Source organism: Bison bison, unplaced genomic scaffold (assembly GCF_000754665.1).
Source record: "Bison bison bison isolate TAMUID 2011002044 unplaced genomic scaffold, Bison_UMD1.0 scf7180017864080, whole genome shotgun sequence".
Taxonomy (NCBI): domain Eukaryota; kingdom Metazoa; phylum Chordata; class Mammalia; order Artiodactyla; family Bovidae; genus Bison; species Bison bison.
In genome coordinates, this window is record NW_011494652.1 from 5,089,623 (window position 1) to 5,111,600 (window position 21,978).

At 49.9% G+C, this 21,978-nt stretch overlaps 1 protein-coding gene across 1 annotated transcript in view; it reads right to left on the bottom strand.

The window, feature by feature from the left end:
* DPP3 (dipeptidyl-peptidase 3) overlaps nucleotides 1-21,978 on the bottom strand; it is a 32,130-nt gene that overhangs the window by 3,184 nt on the left and 6,968 nt on the right. Inside the window, 16 exon segments of the mRNA XM_010837751.1 lie at nucleotides 141-303; nucleotides 4,959-5,138; nucleotides 6,520-6,640; nucleotides 6,768-6,847; nucleotides 6,849-6,893; nucleotides 6,992-7,054; nucleotides 8,676-8,768; nucleotides 9,117-9,229; nucleotides 9,472-9,666; nucleotides 11,931-11,989; nucleotides 12,068-12,198; nucleotides 12,310-12,440; nucleotides 16,300-16,393; nucleotides 17,244-17,318; nucleotides 17,916-18,053; nucleotides 18,653-18,742. Of these exon segments, the coding sequence (XP_010836053.1) occupies nucleotides 141-303; nucleotides 4,959-5,138; nucleotides 6,520-6,640; nucleotides 6,768-6,847; nucleotides 6,849-6,893; nucleotides 6,992-7,054; nucleotides 8,676-8,768; nucleotides 9,117-9,229; nucleotides 9,472-9,666; nucleotides 11,931-11,989; nucleotides 12,068-12,198; nucleotides 12,310-12,440; nucleotides 16,300-16,393; nucleotides 17,244-17,318; nucleotides 17,916-18,053; nucleotides 18,653-18,742 (1,771 nt within the window).

Genomic DNA, 21,978 nt, shown 5'->3' on the forward strand with positions numbered 1-21,978 from the left:
GCATGGGGAGGACTGGGCCGGGAGGGAGGGGGGAGACAGGAGCCACCTCGAGTAGCCTTTCCCGAGCTCCGGGGTCAGTTCCAGGCCTCCTCTGTGCTCCCCGAGGGCCCTCTATCACAGGGGGCCCAGGAGTCCATTACCTTCGAGGCGAGTGTTGGGCTGAACGATGAGCTTCCGGGCTTCCTTGCGGAGCAGCACCGTGTCCCTGAGGGAGAGGAAGCACTCGGGGGGCGCATCGGTGACCGCCGCATACCCCTCATACAGGGCCCGGCCTCCGGCCACATCCCCCGTGGACTTCAGCACCTGTGGGAAGGCAGGAGTCAGTGCCTTTGGATGGACGCCCTCCATGAATTCACGGGGCTTTGCCAAGAGCCATGGCCAGCGGCACCCTGCCCTGGACCACGTCTGCTGTCTCGTGGGCATGCAGATCACGTGTTAGCACTGAGCAGGGTCCATATTAAAGTGAAGCTAATGGTTGCTTTTGATTGTCTCACTTGAACTGTACACAAGGAGGATAGTATCATTATTTTCTTTTTAAAAACATTTTTTTTTAAATTTTTACCGTGACAAATGTTCAGACAATATATTCTTGAGTGAAATTTGCTCAGTTGTGTCCAACTTCTTACAACTCTGTGGACTATGGCCCGCCAGACTCCTTTGTCCGTGGAATTTTCCAGGTAAGAATATTGGAGTGGGTAGCCAGTCCTTTCTCCAGGGATCTTCCCGACCCAGGGATCGAACCCAGGTCTCCTGCACTGCCAGCAGATTCTTTACCACCTGAGCCACCAGGGAAGCCCAATATATTCTTAGTGTTCAATAAATACTTTTTCTTGGTTGCATGGTATGTGGGATTTTATTTCCCCGACCAGAAATTGAAGTCTCACTCCCTGCAGTAGGAGCTCAGAGTCAACCACGGAAGTCCCCACCCTCTTTTTAAAATAAAACATTTCATATAAAAAACATTTCATTTCAAATAAAAAACATACAGTACCTACCTTATAAAGAATGACACCCACACCACCACCACCCAGCTTAACAGTCATTCACATCATCCCTCCCTGACTGCACCTCGTAGCCTCCCCCGCCTGAGGAATCAGCACTTGACTTTGTGCTTATTAGCCTCTTGTTTTCCCTGAGTTCTACTCTCAATTCATGTTACATTTTTGCTCACATCCTGTGATTTGCTCTTTCTGCTCGAACTACGTCTGAGATCCACGTGTTTGTGAGTGCAGTATATAGTCCCGTGGCTATACTTACAAACTTACACTTACAAACATGCCACAGTCCTGTCTCTTCCACTGTTGCTGTATAACCTGTGATTTTTGCCCTCCGAGGCTGTTCTGGACATATTGTACGTCTCCTGGTGATCAGGGGCAGGTTTTCCCAGGAGAATCGAGGTCTGGATAATAATCCTTAAAGGATGATGCCCCCATTGTTTTCCAGATTTGCTGCACCTGTTTTCACTCCCAGAGGCAGGGGGGTGGCGGTCCATCCGGCTTGGCTCACCAGGGTGATGTTGACAGTTTTTCACGTTGCCGAGCTGGTGGGTGGAAATCTCATGTGGGTTGTGTTTTCCTGATGACTAATGAGATGGAACAACATCCCACAAGTTGGTGGGTTATTTATTTTCTTCTTCGGTTCATGAGTTTTGCCTATTTTTCTGTTAGGCTGTTTTTTCTTCACTTTTTTTGGAAAGTTCTTTATATATTTAGCTGCTAACCTTTTGTTAACTCATATGTGATAAATACCCTATCCAAGTTTAAGATGCATCTTCTCACCTTCTTTATGGTTAGTTTTGATGAAAAGTTATCATTATCAGTATTACTTATCCACATGGTGCAGCTTGTGAAATCTTAGTTCCCTGACCAGGGATTGAAACCGTGCCCCTGAGGTGGAAGTGCAGAGTCCTATCCACTGGGCCACCAGGGAATTTCTATTCTATGATATTTCTAGACACATGTTTTGCTTGTCATTCTTGGAATTTCTTGAGCTTCTTTGGATTTCTGAGTTGGGTCTTTCATCAGTTCTATGAAGTGCTCAGTCATTATCTCTTCTAAAATTCCTTCTTTTCTCTCTCCTTTCTTCTTGGAACTTCAGTTCATGTACAGTAGATCTTTTCACACTGTCCTCCGTGTCTTTTTTTTTAATGTTTATTTATTTCATGCACTAGGTCTTAGTTGTGATCTTTTATCTTTCTTGTGGCATTTGGGATCTTTATTTGTGGCATGTGAGATCTAGTTCCCCAACCAGGGATTAAACCCAGGCCCCCAGTATTGGGAGTGCAGAGTCTTAGCCACTGGACCACCAGGGAAGTCTCCCTCCTCCGTGTCTCTTAATTTCTTCTAAATTTTCTATCTTTGTGTCTCTGTACTACATACTCTGGGCATCCCTGGTGGCTCAGATGGTAAAGAATCCACCTGCAATGCAGGAGACCTACGTTCAATTCCTGGGTCGGGAAGATCCCCTGGAGAAGGGCATGTCTACCTACTCCAGTATTCTTGCCTGGAGAATCCCATGGACAGAGGAGCCTGGCGGGCTCCAGTCCATGGGGTCGCACAGAGCTGGACACGACTGAAGTGCCTTAGCACACACGATGCACTCTCTGTAACTTCTCTTATCTTCAGCTGGATCTAAAATCTGTTTAAGCTGCCTATTTTTAGTTTCAGTGATTATAAAGATTAGGACTAAGAGATCTAGTTGGCTCTCTTCCAAATAACTGACATCTGTGGCTCTGATCCTTATTTATTCTGCCAATTTGCCACTGGCAAAGTAGGACTCCGACTAGGGCACCCTCTGGGTAAGCCTCTTCCTCTTAGGCCCAGAGGTAGAATGATTTTCCCTAGCTCTGCAGGAATTAAAACTGACTGGGAACTCCTGGGGGAAGGTTAGAGAGATTGTCTCACCTTTCTCTCTTTTGCATAATGCTTAACACCCAGCATGGGAACATAGATTCATGAAGTGGACATGTTAGCTACCAGGAGCTTCAACCAGAGAGCTGGCGACAGGGGTATCCACGGGAGCCAGGTGGTATCATGAGTGAGTGACTAAGGCAGGTACAGGAAACAGGAAGTGGACCTGGCGGACTGGAGAGTGGAGCACGTGTAGATAGCCAAACGCAGTGGCCACGGCTCGGTTCCAGGGAATTAAGTCTATTGATGGCAGGCCCTCCAAGAAGCCAGAAATACAGATTTATATCTCACCTCATCAGTTTTTACAATATGGGTGAGCCAAAGCTATGACTATTTGTAATCCCGTGGCTGAAGGCTTTCCCTGTGGAAAAGACTCCATCTTCCCTGCTGGCTAGGTCTTTGCTGTGCTCTTGGGTTTTCCTAGGGGGCTAATGAAAGAAACAGCCGCACCAAAAAATGCCTCCATGTTCTGTATCTCCTGTTCCATGTTCCATATGTTCTGTAAAGCCACCACTGTGGCACTGTCCATTCTGCTGAATGAATGATCCTGGACAAAGATCCACCTGCTTCAGTCTCTAAGATGGAACGCCCTGTGTTCAGTCACCACTAAGTCACAGTTCAATACTGGCCAAGGGTTTGGTGGATTTGATTCCTTTATCTAGTGACTTACTATTATTATTAATAAACTGTTTTGGAATAATTTTAGATTTACAGAAAAGCCACAAAGATAGCCCAGAGAGTTCCCATGGGCTCCTGGCCCAGTTTCATCTGTTGTCAACATTGGGCAAAATGTGTACGTTACTCTTAACCAAACTCTAGACTTTATTGAGAGTTCACTCATTTTCCCATGAATGTCTGTTTTCTATTCCAGAATCTAATCTGGGACATGGCACTGCCTTGGGCATCTAATATTTTTTCATTTCTAATTTTATTTTACTTTCATGGTCAAACACATATCTTTTAAGGAAAAATGCCTTAAATCCCTTCTGGAAATAGGTGGGAGTATAATAGTAGAGAGATATTTGCTGAATTGAAGGCTGGGCCTTTTTCAGGTTGGCAAAGCCAGCAGGACCCTGTTCTGATGGAAGGCACTACCCAGTAAGGAGTGGGTCACCATCAGGGGTTCTCCAGCCTTGCTGAGTGTCAGGATCACCTGGAAGGTTAGTAAGCATGCAGGTTTTGGGGCCTCGCGCTCAGAGTTTCTGAATCAGGGGGTCTGGGGTGGGGCCTGAGAATCTGCATGTTCTGGGTGCTGCTGCTGCTGCTAGTCCCTGGACCACACTTGGTGTCACACTGGGTTGGATAACATGATTTTTATTGCTTTGCTGGTGCTGCTGCTAAGTCGCTTCAGTCGTGTCCAACTCTGTGTGACCCCATAGACGGCAGCACACCAGGCTCCCCCGTCCCTGGGATTCTCCAGGCAAGAACAATGGAGTGGGTTGCCATTTCCTTCTCCAATTCATGAAAATGAAAAGTGAAAGTGAAGTCGCTCAGTCGTGTCAGACTCTTAGTGACCCCATGGACTGCAGCCTACCAGGCTCCTCCATCCATGGGATTTTCCAGGCAAGAGTACTGGAGTAGGGTGCCATCGCCTTCTCCATTTTATTGCTCAGTTCCGTATATATGTTGCTTCATTGAATTCCTGCCAGTGAGGCAGGTGATGTATTTAACAGATGAGAAAAGTGGAGGCCAGCAAGGCAATTACACAGCTGGTTAGTCCTAGCACCAGAATCCCAAAAGGTCTCCTGACTCTAAACATCCCAACATGGGAGAGAAACCAGGACTGCAGTGAACACCGTCCTTCCCTCCTTCACTCACCAAGCTCCAGGCTTCCTCCTTCTTGTCCCTCAACCCACTAAGCTCCTTCCAGTCCCAAGACCAGCCTTTATGCTCTGTTTCTTCTGCACTCAGATCTTTTCACAGTTGCTTCCTCCTTGGCACTCCCATTTCTGGCTTAAACACAACCTACTCCAAGAAGCCTTCCCTGTTACAGAGTGTGCAGACAGGCTGAGTTGGAGGGGGCCTCCGAGGCAAGAGGCCCCTGCTTACCTGGAGTCTCCGCAGGAACCTCTCCAGCGCGGGTTTGCCCACTGTCCGGATCTTGTCCCGGTCAAGGCGGACCCGGGCATCGGGGCGCCCATCGGAGCCTGTGGTAGGAGTGACGGTAACCAGTCCCTCGCCAGCCTCCAGCAAGACCCTCAGGATCACAAACCGGGCCTGCATGTGGGCCTGCCAGGGCCGAAGAGAAAGGAATCATTTGTAGGCCCAAGGTAAGAAGTATTGAGTTGGCCAAAAAGCTCGTTGAGGTTTCTCCTTAAGATGTTACAGGAATGATCTTTTGAGCCAACCCAGTATCAAGAGTTCATTCCAAGGCCTGATGTATCATATGTGCTTGCTAACTGTCAATTTTTATCGTTGTTTTATTCTCCCTCACCCCGTGGGTCCTTTGGTGTTTAATTCCTCCCCCCTCAAATGCTTCCCTTCTCCTCTCACAAGGAAGGGCAGGCTGCCCTGGGGCACGAGGAGGCCATTTCCAGGCAGGACCCAGAGCCTTGCGCCCCCTCGTCACCCACCCTGCCCTCTTCTGCTCCACACCCTGCCCTGATGACAGCAGTTACCCCAGAGGGTCCCTTGCCACCCTGAGCCACTTTCTCCTCCACAATCCTGTTTGCACTCAGTTCTGTGGGATCAAGAAGGCATCATAATCCCCAGTTTACAGATGACAAGACAGAGGCCCAGAGAGGTGAAGTGCTCAGGGTCACACAGCTGGTAAGAGAGAACAAGGACTAACCCAAGTTTCCTGATTCTAAAACGTGTGTTCTTTCGATGACCCAATATCACCTCCTCAAAACAGACTTAGGTGACTTTTTAAAAGATTTCTATTGCTTACCCTGTTTCTTTTTTTTTTTTTTTAATTTTTGCTTTGAATTTCTTTTTAAAAAAAATTAATTAATCAATTACTTTGGCTGCACCAGGTCTTCATTGCGGCATGCAGAATCTTTAGTCGTGGCATGTGGGATCTAGTGCCCCAACCAGGTATTGAACCCAGGCCCTCTGAAGTGGAAGTGCAGAGTCTTAGCCACTGGAACACCAGGGAAGTCCCTGCCTACCCTGTTTCCAAAGTACATCTCATAGCCAAACAGCGTAGCCTAATGGCTCTGGAGCCAGTTTGCTTGGATTCAAATTCTGACTCTGTTACTTGCCAGCAAGTTACTTAATCTCTTTGTGCCTCCATTTCCTCATCTCTAAAACGAAGGTGATAACATACCTACCACCTAGGTTGACACTGGGGACAAAGGGGTCAGTTCATATAAACTGGTTAGAACCAAGCGGCACAGACGGAGTCCTGTGTATCACCTGTTAGTGGTCACAGTAACATCATCTCATCTGATTCTCCCTTAAAGGTGGGCAAAAAGACGATTACTCCCATTCTACAGGCAGGAACACTGAGGCTTACAACAGTGATGTGACTTGCCCTCACATGTGGTAGAGTTTGGGATCAACCCGGTTCATGTGCCTCGTAGGTACAGTTGTCCCATCCCTACACCCAGAATCCTGGTCTTGGTCCCCAGGAGAGACCCTTCCCTCTGAGGGGTCCCCCAGCCCCTACCTGTCTCCAGCTGGAGGCCTCAGGGGTGTAGAACTCCAGAGCAAGCAGCCCAGCCCGAACCATGTTGAGCCAGTTTACGTAGATGACATCTTCCGCATCAGCCCCCTCAAAGCCAAAGATCCTGCGGGAGGAAGGGAAGAGGTGGGGGAGCAGGGTCAGAGGCTGCCTGGGCCCTGCCCTCCTTGCCAGCACCCCCCCATCCACAGAGGAGCACCCCCCACCCCCCACCCCAGGTCTGCGGCTCGTACTCCAGCACTCGGGGGTGGAGGCAGAGATAGAGGCCCACGCTCTCCGCTCGGCACTCTTCGTAGCTGGAGGCGATGGGGCTGGAACTTGCTGTCCCAGGTCTCCCCGCTCCGGTACCAGCTCTGGATCTGGGAGGGGGAGCCCAGGAAGCAGGCTTTAGGGGAGGCTGCCACTTTACCTAGGCCCCCCTCCCTGTACCCTGGAGCTCCACCCAGGCCACCCTCACCTGCTCCCCCGTCTCTGGGTTGATCACGGTCTCCTGGTCGAAATTGAACGCTCCTTTCTCGTCCTGCAGGAGAAGGGTCATGAACATGGGGCAGGTGAGGGTGGGGTACCCGGGGCCCAGGTTAGGCCTTCAGCCCGGGATCCAAGGGGCTCAGAAAGGCAGCCAGGGAGCAGCGAGCAGATGGCAGGGGCAGCAGGTGCCTGACACGTGGTGGCTTCACACCTGCTTTGTGACACCTCTCAGAGCCCCCAGAGGTGGAAGAACCTGAGACACCTACCCCGCTGCACAGAGAGCGACACTGTGGGCCAGGGATCAGGGAGAGGGACGTGCAGAAAGTCACGTGAAGACCCAGACCCAGTATCTCCAGACCCAGCTGGAGATGTCCCAGTGCGTGGGCCATGAGGCCTGGTGGCTCCTCACCTTTGTGGCCCCTCTGCTGCAGAGAAGCCACAGCACGTGATTCTCACCCTCACCATCCTCTCCAGGTGCCAGCCTTTTAACCCTTTAAGTCATCTTCCTAGGAAGGTTCTATTATTATCCCGCTTCACAAAGGAGGAACCTAAGGCTCGGAGACTAAGAACCCCAGAGCAGAATTAGAGCACACAATATCTGTGCACAATGTCTCTTAACAACAATACCAATTTCCAGAGGGCCTTATGGATGCCAGGAAAATCCCAGGGCTTCACCTTTATTTCTCACAAGAGCCATACGGTAGGGGTCAGGAAACCCATTTACAGATGGGCCAACTGAGGCTCAGGGAGGGGACCTGACTGAAGAAGACCACAGAGGGGCTATGTTTGTTGCTGCTTCCCTGGGACTTCGAAGTTAAGACAAAGCCTGATGCTCCCCCCATCAGCTGCCCTCTGGATCTTTCTGACTTCCAAGCCCAACTGATCCCCATTCAGGGAGGCAGCCATGGTCCCAAGAGGAGCAGATCCCACCCCACCTGCCTCCAGTCCTCTCATCTGCACAGTCCACAGTGGGCTCCGCCTGGCCTGCTAACATGTTTCTCATATTCCCTGAGTAGGTGTTGAGGGGGCTCCAGCCACTCTGGCTGGCCCACAGGAAGGGGCAGCTCCCTACAATACCTAGAAAAGTACAGGGTCCAGGGAACAGCAATGCAAAGACAGTGCTGCAGCCTCAGGACTGGGGTCGTCCAGACACCGCCCCTGCCCCGCTTTTCTGCCCCTGGAGCTGCCTGGGTCATACCCTCAGGGCAGGCTTCCTGGGCCTCAGCCAAGCAAGTCCTTCTGTGTGGAAGACTCTGTGTGGGGGCCTCCGCTGGCCTGTCCTACGGATCTCACTCAATCCTGGGACATCTTAGGGGAGGGTGAGACACTGAGAGCCAAGACTGGACCAGCTTCCCCGCCCCGGGGGGCTGATTATGGGGAAGGGGAGCCATAGGCCTAGAACTGAGGAGGGTCCCACTGGTATCAGCACTAGCCCTTTATTCTTTTTTTTTTAATTTATTTATTTGGCTGTGCTGGGTCTTAGTTTTGGCATGCAGGATCTTTTAGTCATGGGATCCTTAGCAGTAAGAAGGATCTTTAGTTGTGGCATGTAAACTCAGTTTTGGCACGTGGATCTAGTTCCCTGACCAGGGATTGAACCCAGGCCCCTGCACTGGGAGCGTGGAGTCTTAGCCACTGGACCGCTGGGGAAGCCCCTGGTCTCGAGTTCTTACCTGCATGAAGAGCTTGCCGCTGCCATGGCCCAGCAGCTCGTGCAGCCCCACCTGCACGTCAAAGGAGGGTCCCTTCCAGCGGATGTACAGGTCCTGCCAAGACAAGCAGAGACCCACGCTGCCCACTGCCCCACCACGGTCACACAGCCTGCCCACAGCCCCCGTGCCAGCCCGAGGGCCCATTGTGAGGCACACATCTGCTAAAGGTCTACCACCTGCCAGTCCTACTCTGGGCACTGCAGAGCCCATCTCATCCTGGCAACAACCCACGAGGAAGGGGCTTCCTCCACCACCGGCTGGGGAAACAGGCTCCAAGGACCCGAGGTCACACCGCGGGGAAGCAGCAGAGCCGGGCCTGAAGCCCCGTCCTTTTCCCTGTTCTGGCCTGTTCCGCCCTCCCGAGTCAGCTGAGGTCAGGCCAGGCCCCGCGCCAGTGCCCACCTTGTCCTCCTCCTCCAGGAAGGTGAGTTTCTCCCGCTGCGTGGCGTAGGCCACGGCCAGCACATTCCCCAGGGACACGTTCTTAAAGCCTTCTGTCTGCCTCAGGTCATCATCTGGAGAAGGTGGGAAGGAGACCAGGGAGAAAAGGGCAAGGGCAAAGGTCAAGGGTCACAGGCAAGGAGTCTAACCAGAGGGACAGGCTGGGAATGTAAGTGGAGCAGGGTGCTATGTGGCCAGGGCGAGTGTGTGGAGGGGGAGGGGGTGACTCTCAGTGGCGTCTCCTAGGGGGTTTGGGGAGCCCCTGTCTTGTTCAGGTGGGGATAGGGGGCGGGCAGGACCCTCCGGGGAAGCTCACAGTTGGGGATGTTGATGCCGGCGGGAATGCCGGAGCCAGCGAAGGTGAGAACATCCAGGGAGGTGAAGTCGGGGGTGAGGAACTTGTCCTTCTCGAAGGCTGGGGGCCAGGGCAGCTCCTTCAGCAGCTGCTCCGCACTTGCCACCAGCCACTCAAACTTGGCACTCATGGCCTTGTTCACCATGGCCACGAAGCCTGTGGGGGACAGAGTGGGCTGTGAGTGGGCAGGGTGGGGGGATCCCACACCCTCCTCCTCTCCTGTAATAGCCCTCCAGCCATTATGCAGGCATTGACTGCCTGCTGGGCGCAGTGAGCCTGTGCTGGCCACTCGGGAGAACCTGGGCCTGTGCTTTGCCTTCATGGAGGCCCCTGTTTTGGGGAGAGTAGGGTACAGAGAAAAGGCTTCACTGAGTAACACCTGAGATGGATCTTTTTAAACTTCTTAAAAATTTTTTTGGCAATGCCAGGTGGCTTGTAGGATCTTAGTTCCCTGATCAGGGGCCACAGCAGGGAAAGCATGGAGTCCTAACCCACTGGATTGCCAGGGAGTGCCCTGAGATGGATCTTAAAGGTGTATGTGGGGAGTACCTAGTGGGTGATGGGGAAAGGATCAAGGATCAGATGCCCAGTGGAAGGGACTATGTGAGCGAAAAAAGATGCTCTTCTTTTGGGGGGAACTGTGAGCTGTCCTGCATGGCTAGAGCGCCTGGCTTACGTGGTGGTGAGTGAGGCTGCTGCACTGGAGGGCTGGGGCTGATCCTTTCAGATTTAATACAGTTAAGAGTTCCTGGCTCAAAGCAGTATTTTCAAAATTGCACTCTACAGAACACATTTTCTATGAGAGCCTTCAAAAAGAAAGACCTCCCTGGTCAAAGAAGTTTGGGCAACACTATATACTCTATCTCCAACTTCTTAAAGGCTCTCAATGCACATTCGCATATTAAAGGTACTGAGGAGTCCTGCAAGCAGAGACTCTCTGCTGCTCCATGCTGAATCTTTCTTCTTCTTTTTTGGCTGTAGCATGCAGGATCTTAGTTCCCTGACTAGGGATCAAACCCATGTCCCCTGCAGTGGAAGCATAGAGTCTGAACTACCGGACCACCAGGGAAGTCCCTGAATAATTCCTGCTAACTCTGCATAGACTACACCCTGGAAAAGCCTGACCTAGACTAAGGAAGGGGACAACCTTGGCTAAGGGATGGGCTTGGCAAAGGCTCCCTATCTGGATTCACTCTGTCTGATGAAACCACCACACCAGGGCAAGAAGAAAGGATGATTAAAATAGCAAAGCACAAAAAGCAACCTAAATGCCCAACAACTGGGGATTATTAAAAAATCAGGGGACAGCTATGTGATGGCACACCCTGCAGTTGGCAGACATGGAGTACAATATCAAATGTCATGGGAAATTATTTATGATATATTGTGAACACTGTACACCTATTTAAAAGAATGTGGTAGGTCTATATATACTGATAGGAAAAGATATCCGAGATACATGACTAAGTGAAAAAAGCAAGTGACAGAATATACAGAATATAATCTCATTTACCTAGATGACTTAAAAGGAACATGTATGTGTATGTGTGTGTGTGTGAATGCTTAGATAAAGGTCTAGAAGGACCTGTACTCAACTGTGAACTCTGGTCACCTTTGGAGGGGAGCGATATAGGAGAGGTAGTGAAAGAAGGATTTCACATTTTACCCTACACACGACTGTACTTTTCCAATTACTTACAAGTGTGGATTTTTAAATTATACACATACATTTCTAAGCATCACTCTCTATAAAAACAAAAGACAAAAAGTACATTCCAAACTTTAATCTTGGGGTGGGTGCAGTCACAATTGATTATTTTTGGTGTGTGTTTTCATAATTTTTGACCATGAACATGGCTTACTTTTCTAATAATCATGATGAGTTATGTACAAAGGGGGAACCTCCGAGACTGAGGCTGCTGCGACTTGGGCTTGGGCACAGGGGCCGAGGCAGCCTGCGACCTGCCCTGGGATGACAGCAGCCAAGTTCACAGTCACAGCATTAATTCTGCTCTCATAGACCCAGCACCACTGACATGCCTGGCACTGTGCTGAGCTGTCTGCATGTAATACCTCACTTTCCATGACACCTGAAAAGGAGTGATGGAGGCTCAGAGGTGGGGTTAAGTGACAAAGCTGGAGCCTGGGCCTGGACCAGACACAGGGGACAGCACGGCAAAGTGACTCAGAGCCGAGGTGCCTAGGGTGGGTCACCCCCCCAACTCTGCCTCAGTTCCCACCTCTGTGAAGTGAGGAGGGAAATCCTCATAGGACGACGGTTATCAAAATGAGTGAAGATAGCTAGGTGTCCAGTCCACGGCAAATCACTGATGGCTGTTGCTATGACTCTCTACTACGGGAGACTCATCAGGCGGAAGGGGGAAGGGTTTCATCTTGACCTCCCACCTCCCAGAAGTTACCTTCAAACTCTCCACGGGAACCAAAGGGGTCTCGGTAGCTCTCGATGAACCCGATGTAACTGGGGGAGAGAAGGGCTGAGATGGAGGAGGGGCGGGCAGGGAGGCAGGGCAGGGCGGAATGGAGGCTGGCGCCTCACCTCTCCACGATGGGGCCTTTGTCCTGGATCCAGAAGCGAGAGCCCTTCTTGTGGGCCTCGATGGAGCCCTGGGTGAAGCTTTCTATGTACTGGGCCAGCATCTGTTCCTGGTGGCTGTTGGCTGCATACGCCTGGGGGTGAGCAGGGGCTGGTCAGCCTCAGGCCGCCCCCCTATCCTGGTACCCGCCTTTGCTGCCCAGAGGGGTAGGGAGTGGCACACCTCAGCCCTGAGCGCCCCCTACCTTGGCTTTCTCCAGCTGCTCCACCACCTTCTGGAGGATGGGGGCATAGTCCCCGCGGGTCACCCGAAAATGGCTTCCCTGGAATTCGTAGCTCTTCAGCTTGGAAGTCATTTCGGAGTCCAGGTTAGGCTCTGAGGGAAGAAGGATCATTGCTCAGGGGAAAGGCGAGTGTGAGACATCCCAGCAGGCTTCTCACTGTGACATTCGTTTACTCTAACATCCTCGAGGGCTCCCCATTGCTCACAGAAAATATAAACTTTTATCTTCAAAAATATATATATTTGGGGGACTTCCCTGATGGTCCAGTGGCTAACACTTTGCACTCCCAACACGGGGGGCCAGGGTTTGATTCCTGGTCAGGGAACTAGACCCCACGTGCCGCAACTAAGGGTTCGCATGCTACAACTAAAGATCTTACATGCTCAACAAAGATGAAAGATCCTGAGTGCCACAAATAAGACCTCGCACAATCAAATAAATATTAATATATATATGTTCTGTAACATGATATGTTTTAAGTGATTTATATGTGTTAACTCAATGAAACCTCATATCAACTCTGTGGGGAGAGGGAAATTATCATCTCTTTTCTACAGATGGGGAAACTAAGGCACCAAGAAGTTAAGTTAGGTTTTGAAGGTCACACAGCAGCAAGTAGCAGAGTTGGATTCAAACCCAGGGTGGCAAATTGTATTTAAAAAGTTAGCCCCACCCTAGATATAATCACAAGGGTCCTTCTAAGAAGGAGACAAGAGGGTGAAGGGAAGTAGGAGATGTGATGAGAGAAGAAAGGAGGGGGCAAGACGTGAGGAAGAGGCCATGGGCCGAGGGATGCAGGCAGCTTCTAGAAGCTGAAAGAGGCAGGGAAGAAGATTTCCCCAGAAGAGACTCCAGTTTGGACCTCCAGAACTGTAAGAGAATAAATCTGCGGGGTTTTTTAATTTTTCACTTTACTTTTATTTTGGCTGCACTCCATCTTCATTGCAGAACGCAGTCTTAGTAGCCCTGCAGCATGTGGGATCTTAGTTCCCCGAGCAGGAATCAAACCCATGTCCCCTGCATTGGAAGGCGGATTCTTCACCACTGGACCACCAAGGAAGTCCCTAAATTTGAGTTTTTCATGCTGCTACCTTTGTGGCTATTTGTTAGAGAAGCAATGGCATATTAATACTGTTGTATCTTGCCTGTTATCTTTGATCCATATAACACGCTTCTACATTATATTTTAAAATATATATATTTATTTATATATATATGGTCATGGTATTTCCTATCTCCTGATGTGAGATATGCTTCCAGATTGTATTTTTAAATATATGTATACATGGCCATATATGGCCACAGTATTTCCTGTCTCCCAATGTGACTTCTCTCGTGAGAATGTGGGGGCTTTATTCCCTCTTCTTGAAGAGGGGCAGGCAGGCTTGTGACTACAGCAGAAGTGACACTGGCTGCCAAGGGCCAGGTCATAGAAAGCAACAGAGCTTCCGCCTGGCTCTCTTGGGATGTTCACTCTGGAGCACAGCTGCCATGAACAGTATGAAGATGCCGCGTGAGGCATTTCGGTTGACAGCCCTGGTCAAGTCAATCTACATACATGCTGAACCCTAAACTTCCCCACCACCTCGCTCTGGCTCTTGCTGTTCCCTCCACCAGGAGTGCAGTCCCCAACCCGGCCTCATTTGCCTGGCATCTGAGGATCTACCAAGGCCGGGCCGCTGGGGAGACACCGGTGAATGAAACACAAAGGTCCTCCTCTCAAGGAGCTTGCAGTCAACAGAAAATAACCGGGAAATTACTGGGTATGCTGATGGGCAAAGAGGCTATGAGAAGACAGGGAAGGGTCCTGGGAAGGTGAGGTCCAAGCCTGGCCTCCAGGACGAGTGGGTGCTCGTCAGGTGAACACCTGGAGGGGAAGGAGACATTCTGGGGGGAACAGGGAACAGACTGTGCAAAGGCCTGGAGTGGGTAGGTAAGACATGGGGTTTTCAGGAAATTGGAAGTTGCTGAGCATGGCTGTGGCCCAGAGTCTAAGTGGGAGGCTGGGGGCTAGGAGGTGGGAGGTTGTTGGGGAAGGGAGGGCCAGATTACATAGGTCCTCATAGAGGCCTGGATTCTTGTCTCAATACTGCATCTATATCCCCCTCACCTGGTAACAGACTCCAGTTTTCCTTTGGGACCTACCCGCCCACAACCACCCCGAGTCCAGGCAGTGGGAGGAGCTGATCTTATCACCTGACTGTGAGGTAGGCTTGGAACCAGGTCTAGACAATCAGAGACCAGTCCTTTAACCACAAGGATTGGTTCATATAAATGGGAGACCCAAAACAGAGAAACTTGAGCCACTTCCAGACCTTCAGACACTACTTCTGGGAGAAAAGGGCCCTCTTTTTACTGAAACGGCCAGGCTAGTGGTTATCAGGCTCTGTGGGAGCAGCCTGCTGTGGATAAAGTCGAAGGGAGTTGAGCCAAGAGACAGAAAAATTTCTGAGAATGCTATCTGAGCAACTGGATCCAGCTGTGCCTGAAGCCCTTCTATTCTGGGCTTCTTAATTACTCAAGCCTATAAAGTCCCCTTTTGCTTGAGGCAAATAGGTTTCTTCACTTATAACCAAGAAATTCCGAATGATGGAGCCCTTAGAAGTGAATCTCGGCTTTACCCTGAAGGTACTACTTTGAGAGATATTTAGGAAGCAGGGTTTAGCAATGAGAGGGTAACAGGCAGGAAGGCCAGGGGTCTCCAAATGGAGGAAATAAGCTGCAAGTGTCAGACATTTTTTCTCTCTCTCTTAAGCGGCAGGAGGAAACAAACCATGAGGGTTAGATTTTTTTCCCCTTCTCTGTACAGATTTAAAAAGAGGTTTCTCTTAAAATTCTGTGTTACCATAAGGACACCTGGTTCCACCTGAACTTAACTTTTCTCAAACCTAGAGCTAACCAATGCATTTTTCTTATGGAAATGTTTGTCTTAAGCTATATTAATGTGCTATATATTTACCCTAGACTCTGTCTTCAAGTCGGTTCCACCTAAAGGCTCAGAACTGACTTGACAAACCAGTATGTTATACTCACACATTGTTCTCCTAATCTATGTTAATGAAACTATGTATTTGCTTGGAAATCTGCCTTTCTTCAAGATTCATGTCAATCATGTTATGGTCCAGGACAACTCACCTTGAGCCAATGTTATCTCAAAATGCATGTTGTAGGTAAGGGGCCTGGTGCCAGTCTCTGAGTTTTGAGACATTTCCTTTCTCTAATTAGCAGACTGCTATTAGCTATATAACATCCGGCTAAAGATTAGCAGGGGGGCACTCTTTCTGCCCGCTTCTAATGTCTATGTAGAGGCTTTCTCTATCTCTCTTATACTTGAATAAAACTTGATTACACAAAAGCTCTGAGTGATCAAGCCTTGTTTCTGGCCCCAGATTGAATTCCTCTCCTCTGGAGGCGAAGAATCCCGGCATCTTTCACGGCTCAGCAAAAACCTTTCAGCAAGTTCACCGCCCCACCTTTCTATATTCTCCCCAACCTCCAGGACACTTTTTCCATTAAGCCTTCACTGACGTGCAGTTTGGATTTCCTCTCTAGGCCATCATGAGACATGTGGTCCAGCCTCTGTTTCCATTGTTTACATGAATTGTTATCTTCTGCACCACTGCCTGGAGGATGGGGACCACAGCCAACACTCGGGGCCTATCAGAGGCTTGCTGCAGTGATGTTCACCAGTGAAATAGGGCCCTTCCTCTGCCCTCAGGTCTCCCCTAGCTTTACATCACCACCAGCTCCAGGGCTAGGGGTGCTCACCATATGCTGAGCATGGCACAGGGCTCGGCACCCAATAAGCCTCCATCAACATCCACCATAGCTAGAATGACTGTTGTTACTCCCTGTGGCTATTCAGGCAGCTAACCCCTGTCCTGGGTTCCTGCCCCATCCACGCTGGTCCAGGAACACTAAAGAGGGAAAAGAAGGGGGTTGTGAGCTCACCTGTGCCCAGCACGGAAGCCAACCGCACCTCGTAGCTCGGCTTCCCGTCCTGGCCAACCTCCTTGAAGAGCCGTGTGTTGTAGGCACTGAGGTTCTGGAAGAGAAAGGGCAGGGTTTGGGGGAGAGTAAATCCAGAGTGGGTGGTGGGGTGGGAGGGAGGGAGAGTGGGCACACCCGGGGGAGAAGACACAGAGGCAAAGCGGGCTGGGCCTCAGGGGGACCAGCCGGAGTCTTCTGGGAGGGAAGGGAGCAGGGTGGGCGGGCCAGGGCAGACTTCTGCTCGGCTCAGTACACTGAGTACTCAGTACACAGCACTTTTACTAAGTGCTGCGCCAGACAGTGAGCTTCCCAGGTGGCTTGGGGGTAAAGAATCTACCTGCCAACGCAAGAGACACAGGAGACACAGGTTTGACCTCTAGGTTGGGAAGATCCCCTGGAGGAGGAAATGGCAACCCACTCCAGTATTCTTGCCTGGAAAATTCCATGGACAGAGGAGCCTGGCGGGCTATAGTCCACGAGGTCACAAAGAGTTGGACCTGTCTGAGCACGCACATATGCACATACGATCACACCTGCCAGACACTTCATGACCTCAGCTAACTTGGGCTATAGGAGGCAGACCTCAAGCCACAGATAAGGGATATCACTGAGTGGCTGAGCTGGGAGGTGAAACTGACACATGGATACCAGAGCTCTGTTGAAGCAGGTCTGATATTCTGTGTCCTCCTTCCCTGAGGCTGTCACAAGGCCCTTCAGCCTGGGGTGGGGTGGGGGTGGCTCCATCAGGGCACTCATGCTGACCCTTAGGTAAGGGTTCCTCAGTCTTCTCCACCTCAAGGACCCCCAATGCCTGTGCCTCTGGGCTCAAGTTGAGACCAGGGAGTGGCCGCCAGTGCCAAGGGGACCCCAACAAGCCACTACCCTGAGCTGCCCATCCCCCAAACCTGTGAGTCCAGAAAATCTTGGGCTAGTTTGGCATCTTCCATGGTACAGTTCCCAGAGAAATAGGTGGTGATGCCCTGTCGGGGAAGGGGCAGAATGGAAATAGGAATTGTTGCTGAGGTTGGAGCTGCAGGGTCAGCTGGTAAATTCCTTCCTGGCCACCCTCTCCAGCCTCAGACTTCCTGCACCTCCTCTTAGCACCCTCCGAGGTCCCTCTCCATCTCTTTCCAGGGGAAGAATATTGGAACACAAACAACACACAGGGCCATCCCCAGCCTTCCTACAGCTCTGCGCCAGCCTCTCACAGATCCACCCTAAGGTTCACTGCGTCCCTCACCCCAAGCGACTCCTAAGCAGCATCCAGATGTGGGAAGCTTGGATCCCCTCCTTTCCACCGCCACCGCCCCCCCCCGCCCCCAGCTCCCTTCAGCTCTCAGCTCATCTCTCCTTCCCTCCTCCTGGCACACAACATCCCAGGATGTCAGAACTGGGAGGGCGTTCAGAAAGCATTCCATCCAACCCACTTACTGAGGACAACGCTGAGACCCGCTGTGGACAGAAGCTTGGCCTCAGGCATGATGGACAGCCCGCTGTCTCCCCATCGGTTGCCCCTTCCTCCAGGCCAGGTGCCCCTCAACGATGCCCCCCACCCCCTAGCGTGGCTGGGGCCTCACCTCTTTCCCCAGCCCGAGGTGTCGAAGCCTCGATTCCAGTGAGAACATGAGCTCCCCGCAGATCTGCCAGAGGCCCCTAACTTCTTCCGGGTGCTGCTGAGCGGCCTCACTCCCCAGGATCACACGTTCCAGCTTCTCCTGCAGGGGAAGGGAGGTCCTTGGCCTGGCCAAGGCCGCACCACCCAACCTGCCTCCTGGAGCCCCCCAGCCACCCCCAAGCTCTTCTCCCATAGTCTAAGACCTTCTGGCTCAGAGGGTGGTCAACAGACTGGCAGCATCGACCTTGCCGGAGAAAAGCAGAACCTCACACCTGCCTGCTCAAGCTGGCTGAGTCAGAGGCTGTATTTCAATAAGATCGTCAGGCCAGTCATGTGCAGAGTAGGGACTGAAAGCCCTGGTGTAAGATCTGGGTCTGCCCCAGAAGGGCCTGAGCCCTGTGGTCCAGAGAAGGACTCCTTGCGTCCACTCTCCTCCACTGTCTCCAGGGGTGACCAACAGCCCCATCTCTGCAGCACTGAATGGTGCTCAGAACTCTTCCACAGCCTCCCTTCATTTGTCCCATGGTCAGCATGGTCGGGAGGTCGCTGCAGCACCCGGGAGGGTGGCTGACCCAAGGCTGTGCGGCATGGTGGTGACAAGGTCAAAGCCCGACTCCTGCGGGGGCTCCATCTGCTGCTTTCCCCACTCCACCCCACCAGCCCGAAACTGCCCACTTTTCCCAGCCCTCCTCAGCTCACCTTGGGCAGGTTGGGAACAAACTTGGTGTCGCCAAAGGACTTGTAGTTGCCCATGTTGGAGTAGACGCCCGCGGCGTAGACCAGGAACGCCTGGAGGAAGGCAGTGTCAGAGGAAACGCAGCCTCCCCACCCCATGGAGGGGCCCTCCTGGGATGTTAACACCCCAGAGGAAGCTGTATGGGTGAGGTGGGGAGATCTAGGGGGCAGGACCCACATCCCAGGAGGTGCCAGTCTGGGCTGCTTTCACGGCCCAATCTTCATACACCCATGGTCCAGCCAAATGGGTCTCCTCAACAGCTTCCAAATATTGATACACCCAAGCCCTCATCCACCTTGTTCCCTTCATATCAGCACCCTCTCAGCCACCTGCATCTCATCTGACTTTGAAGGCCCAGCGCAGACACCACCTCCTGTAGGAAGCCTGTCTTTAGCCCCCATCTGATAGGCAGCTGTCACTAGAGGCATCAAAATGTTAGGGATGGAGGGGCCTTGGTTGACGACTCTATGGCTTTTGCAGGCTCCAAATCTACTCTCCCTTCCTCTGATAATATGGCCTCAGCTTCCTTTTGGGATGGGGCAAAATCTCCCTTCCCCAAATCCAGGTAGGCACAGACCCAAGTTGGCCAGCCAGAGCCTGACCAAGAAGTTTCCCAGCAGTTGAAGAGCTACTGTTTCATACCAGGAATCATCAAGTCCAAAGCCCCTAGAGCTCCCCTACTAAGGTCACAAAAGAAAGCAAAGCTGAGCGATGAAGACTGCATCGCAATGGTATCCCTGAGTCTCTGAATCCAGCCATGACTGAAGCCTCTCTAGCCCTGGACTTTTCAATTATGTAAGCCCATAATTCTCTTTTTTAAAAATAGACTTTATTCTATAGAGTAGTTTTAGGTTCACAGCAAAACTGAGTGGAAAGTAGAGATTATCCCAAAGAGCTCCCCCCCACACCCCGCCACCCCACTGCCAGGCACAGCCTCCACCTCATTAATATTCTTCACGAGTCTGGTACATTTCTTACAATTGAGGAATGTACCTTGGCAGCTCATCACCCAAAGATCATAGTTTACATTAGGGACCACTCTTGGCATTGTATATTCTATGGGTTTGGATAGATGTATAAAGACACATATCTGCCATTACACATGATACACTACTCTGTAGTATACAGGGCAGTTTCAGTGTCTGAAAAATCCTCTGTGCTCTATATCCCCTCCCAGCGCCTGCCAACTACCCATCTTCTTACTAGCTGCATAGTTTTGCCTTTTCCACATAGCTGGAATCATACAGTATGTACCCTTTTCGTGATGGTTTCTTTCACCCAGTAATATCCATTTAACTTTCTCCGTGTCTTTTCATGGCTTAATCGCTCACTTCTTTTTAGCACTAACGTTCCATCGTCTGATATACCACGGTTTGTTTATTGACTCAGCTACCGAAGGGCATCTTTATCAGATATATCTTTTGCAAACATTTTCTCCCATTCATGACTTATCTTTTCATTCTCTTGACCGTGTCTTACACAGAGCAGAAAACTTTAATTTTAGGGACATCTTTGGAGGTCCAGTGGTTAAAACTCTGTGCTTCCAATGCAGAGGGCGTGGGTTCGATCCCTGGTCGAGGAACTAAGATCCCACATGCCACATAACATGGCCAAGAAAAAGAAAAATTAAATTTTAATAAGTTCAGCTTATCAATTATTTCTATCATGGATCATGCTTGGTGTTATAACTAAAAAGTCAACTGCATACCCAAGGTCATCTAAATTTTCTCCTATGTTATTTTCTGGGAGTTTTAGTTTTGTATTTAAGACTGTGATTCATTTTGAGTTAATTTTTGTGAAGGATATAAGATCTGTGTCTAGATTTTTTTTTTTTTTTTTTACCATGTGGATGTCTAGTTATTCTAGCACCATCTATTGGAAAGACTATATTTGTTTCATTACATTACCTTTGTTCTTTGTCAAAGATTTGTACTAAATTTGTGGGGGTCTGTTTCTAGACTCTCTATTCTATTGCACTGATCTATTGTCTATTATTTTGCCAACAGAAGATTGTCCTGATTACTGTAGCTTAATAGTAAGTCTTTTTTTTTTAATAGTAAGTCTTGAACTAGAGTAGCGTGAGTCCTTCAACTTTGTTCTTCTCCTTCATTATTGTATTGACTATTCTGAGTCTTTTGCCTCTCCGTATTAAGTTTAGAATAAGTTTGTTGGTATCCACAAAACAACTTGCTGGGATTTCGACTGGGATTGCACTGAATTTATAGATACAGTTGGGAAGAAGTGATATCTTGACAATATTGAATCTTTCTATCCATGAACATGGAGTATCTCTCCATTTATTTAGTTCTTCTTTGATATTTTTCATCAGAGTTTTATAGTTTTCTGCATATACATCTTCTCCACATTGTTAGATTTATCACTATTTCAACTTTTTTGGGTGCTATTGTAAATGGAATTGTGTCTTAATTTCAAATTCTATGTTCTCATTGCTGGAATACAGGAAAGCAATTGACTTTCATGTACTAACTTTGCATCCTGCAACCTTGCTATAATCACTTATGTGTTCTAGGAGTTTTTGTTGATTCTTTCAGATTTTCCACTTAAACAATCATGTCATCTGTGAACAAAGACAGTATTATGTCTTCCTTTACAATATGTATACCTGTAATTTCTTTTTCTTGTCTTATTGCATTAGGTAGAATTTCCAGTACAACATTGAAAAGTAGTGGTGAGAAGGAAGATCCTTGCTTTATTCCTGATGTTAGTGGGGAAGTTTTTCACCATTAAATATGATATTAACTCTAAGTTTTCTAGTTACAATTTGTTTTTTTTAATCATGAATGGGTGTTCAGATCAGATCAGATCAGTCGCTCAGTCGTGTCCAACTCTTTGCGACCCCGTGAATCGCAGCACGCCAGGCCTCCCTGTCCATCACCAACTCCCAGAGTTCACTCAGACTCACGTCCATCGAGTCAGTGATGCCATCCAGCTATCTCATCCTCTGTCGTCCCCTTCTCCTTCTGCACCCAATCCCTCCCAGCATCAGAGTCTTTTCCAATGAGTCAACTCTTCGCATGAGATGGCCAAAGGACTGGAGTTTCAGCTTCAGCATCATTCCCTCCAAAGAAATCCCAGGGCTGATCTCCTTCAGAATGGACTGGTTGGATCTCCTTGCAGTCCAAGGGACTCTCAACAGTCTTCTCCAACACCACAGTTCAAAAGCATCAATTCTTCGGCGCTCAGCCTTCTTCACAGTCCAACTCTCACATCCATACATGACCACAGGAAAAACCATAGCCTTGACTAGACGGATCTTTGTTGGCAAAGT